Raw genomic sequence first — 2813 nt, 5'->3', positions numbered from 1 at the left:
TACAGCAACTACTTGGAGTGTAGTTAATGACATTGATAAAGAAAGAAAGGCGCCGACAGCACGGCGGCCGTCTACTTGTTAAAATCCAGTAGTTAGTGCAACTAGCATGAGGGTTCCAGCGTGCGTGCTGATAAATGGTCAACAACAAACAGACAAACGAACGAACGAACAAACAAGCTTTCGTGTCCGAACACCTTGAGCTTCGAACTGTGAAGTTAATCTTGAAAGGGGTAAAAGGGCACGACGGTGGCGCTCTCAGAACTGCGTCATTTCAGGTCAACGACATAACAAGTGCTAACAGCCGAGCGTTCAGTTTTCTGCGAGTTCCACTGCGGTTAACCGAGGAGTATAGACAGACCCTCACACGACCTACAAACCTACTTTGCGCGAGTTTCGAACACAGATATAGGTGGTGTTCGACGGTACTGGTTTACCTGAGCAATTTATTTGAAAAGCTCGTTATCTGTACACGTACGGGAAGCGAAGTTCAACCTTTTGGGCCATTCATTTTCGAGAATTTGTTCTCTGCCGGCTTTGCATTCGAGATTCAACAATCCTGACCTACACACACTATACTACAACGTTAGGGGTGCGCATCTCTTGCGAATCAGGACGCCGACTTCATAGTCGACCAGCACTGCATACAGTGTAAGCAAGACTGAGTACTCCCTGAACAGCGCCACTTCCATCAAGCATAAGGATAGCAGCTAAATATTCAACTCTATGACTGCTTACATCAGGCTGACGGAGGAGTTGTTTCTGCGCGGCCCTCAGACCAAATTTGGTCTCCCAAACACAGAAGGGGCTTTATGGTGCTTGTTTGGCAGAAGTGCTTTACTACAAACACGCGGAAGGTTCACGTCGATGTAGCAGGGCGTGCACGTAGGTTTCGAAACGGTAACGGCCCGCACACCTCGTTGATGGCCCCGCCCCATGGCATGGTGCGCGTTCATTCCGGGTCAAGGCGCCGACGGCAGGGCCATTGCCGCATACACCGATGCACGACGATCTACTTGCTGAACCGCGCCATTTTCGTTTAGCATCATAGAGGTGTTTACAGCTAAATGCTCAATTATAACAACTCTTACTGCAGCTGACCGATGTGTTATCCTCATACGACACTGACACAACTCGACTTTCGAACACATGAAGGGGTGGAGTTTGACGGTGCCGGTTTAGCACAACCACTTCATTTCAAAAGCACCACCGCTTAAACGTCGATGTCTCATTTTTTCAACTATAGGAACTCAAGGTCCGCACACCGCGTTCGGCGGCACCACCACGGTTCGGTGCGCGTTTCTTCCGGGTCAGGAGGCTGACGTCTGGGCCGGTGCCGCGTACACCGGGAGTACGACGGGGTACTTGCTGAACTGCACGGGTTCCAGGCCAGCCATTGGGCCGTCGGGGTCCACGGGCGGTGCCGAGTGCACGGCGCTCCTCGGCGCCACGTTCACCGACACAGAACTGACCGAGGTTCCATTGAGGAACACCCCGGACGCCGCCAGTGGGTCCAGAGCGTGGATGGCCATGAGGGCGGCGCGGTAGCGCCAACTTTCCATGGCGGCCCAGAGGACGCCACCGCTGAAGACCACGATGCCGATTGGGATGAGAACGAATCCCAGGAGCCGGAGACCCGGCGCGGACGAGTTGAAGCCGACCAGGATGAAGAGGATGCCCGAGAGCTTGATGAAGAAGCCGAGGAAGATGACGCTGCCGAAGCGCCACGGTGATGGGCCGACATAGCGAGTCGTTTCTTCGTCAACGCCGCCCGAGCACTGGCGCTCTTGGCACGACCTCCGGGACAGCATAACCGAAGGCTGCAGTGAAAGGCGTGGGAAGAAGACTTGAAAGCGATGCTATAGTATAATTTAAGTGTGCAGTTTTAGTATGGTTGCTGAGGTATAGTTGTAATTTGAGGATAGTTGGGGCAGGGTTGTAATATATACTACGTGCGGTTACAGCTAGTATACTATAGGATAATAAAAATGTTCCGACAGTGTTAAAATGTGCGTGACAGTCCGGTGTATGAGTGTGGCCTCTCGAACAACTACGAATGAAATCATAAGGAAACAGGGTCATGTCCACGCGTTCGAAGTCAGATCATTGTTTGAAAACTCGGAGACACACGAGAAGAAATTCAGAATAATATTCGTGATAAGTGTGTGGAAATGGTGCAAAAACCATTGAAAATGTTCTGGAAGATTGTCACAGTATCCATACAGCGAATAAAACACGGATGTAATAAGCCTGCCCGAGGCCCTAATTTTAATGGCTGTATAAGCTGCGTTAATTAAATCTGTGTTGCAGTCTATCCGCTTCAGCGACCAATTAATTATGTGCAATGAAAATTCAATTTCACTACATTTATGCATCATCAGCATCATGAAAGGAGTACAGATACGGAACAGATTAATAATTTCCCATTCTTACTGTGTATTGTCAAGTTTACAGAACACGGACTCCATGTGAGGACTCTTAACTGGAACGTCAGGCATGAAAACAGAGTATTCTATGTCTAGCCTACTAGAAAATCACCTATCTAGCTATGTGAAAAATATGTGATGTAAAACATGTATTGTGAAAAAGAACAAGAACGATGTGAACCCACTACACAACAACATATTTACAAATACCGAGAACAAACCCCTTGCCGTCTATTGCCCAACTATTCTTACTAAAGCACTTCACATATCGGTCTTACTCAAATTTGCCGCACAGGCCATATCAGAAGTGTTTTCACATGTATGCGACTCGTTTTATATACCATTATTTTCATCAGCACAATTGCCTTTGATGTACTATCTTGGCATGCA

The 2813-nt window shown here is 48.5% G+C and overlaps 1 protein-coding gene across 1 annotated transcript; it reads right to left on the bottom strand.

Annotated features, from left to right (window-relative positions):
• Nucleotides 1-1034: 1034 nt before the first annotated feature.
• LOC119452726 (uncharacterized) lies at nt 1035-1853 on the bottom strand. The gene has a single exon (XM_037714681.2). The coding sequence runs from the start codon at nt 1806-1808 to the stop codon at nt 1308-1310; it is 501 nt and encodes a 166-aa protein (XP_037570609.1). The 5' UTR covers nt 1809-1853; the 3' UTR covers nt 1035-1307.
• Between the last annotated feature and the right edge of the window lie 960 nt (nt 1854-2813).

Source organism: Dermacentor silvarum, chromosome 5 (genome assembly GCF_013339745.2).
Source record: "Dermacentor silvarum isolate Dsil-2018 chromosome 5, BIME_Dsil_1.4, whole genome shotgun sequence".
In the NCBI taxonomy this organism is placed as follows: domain Eukaryota; kingdom Metazoa; phylum Arthropoda; class Arachnida; order Ixodida; family Ixodidae; genus Dermacentor; species Dermacentor silvarum.
This window is presented reverse-complemented; position numbering and strand designations above follow the sequence as displayed.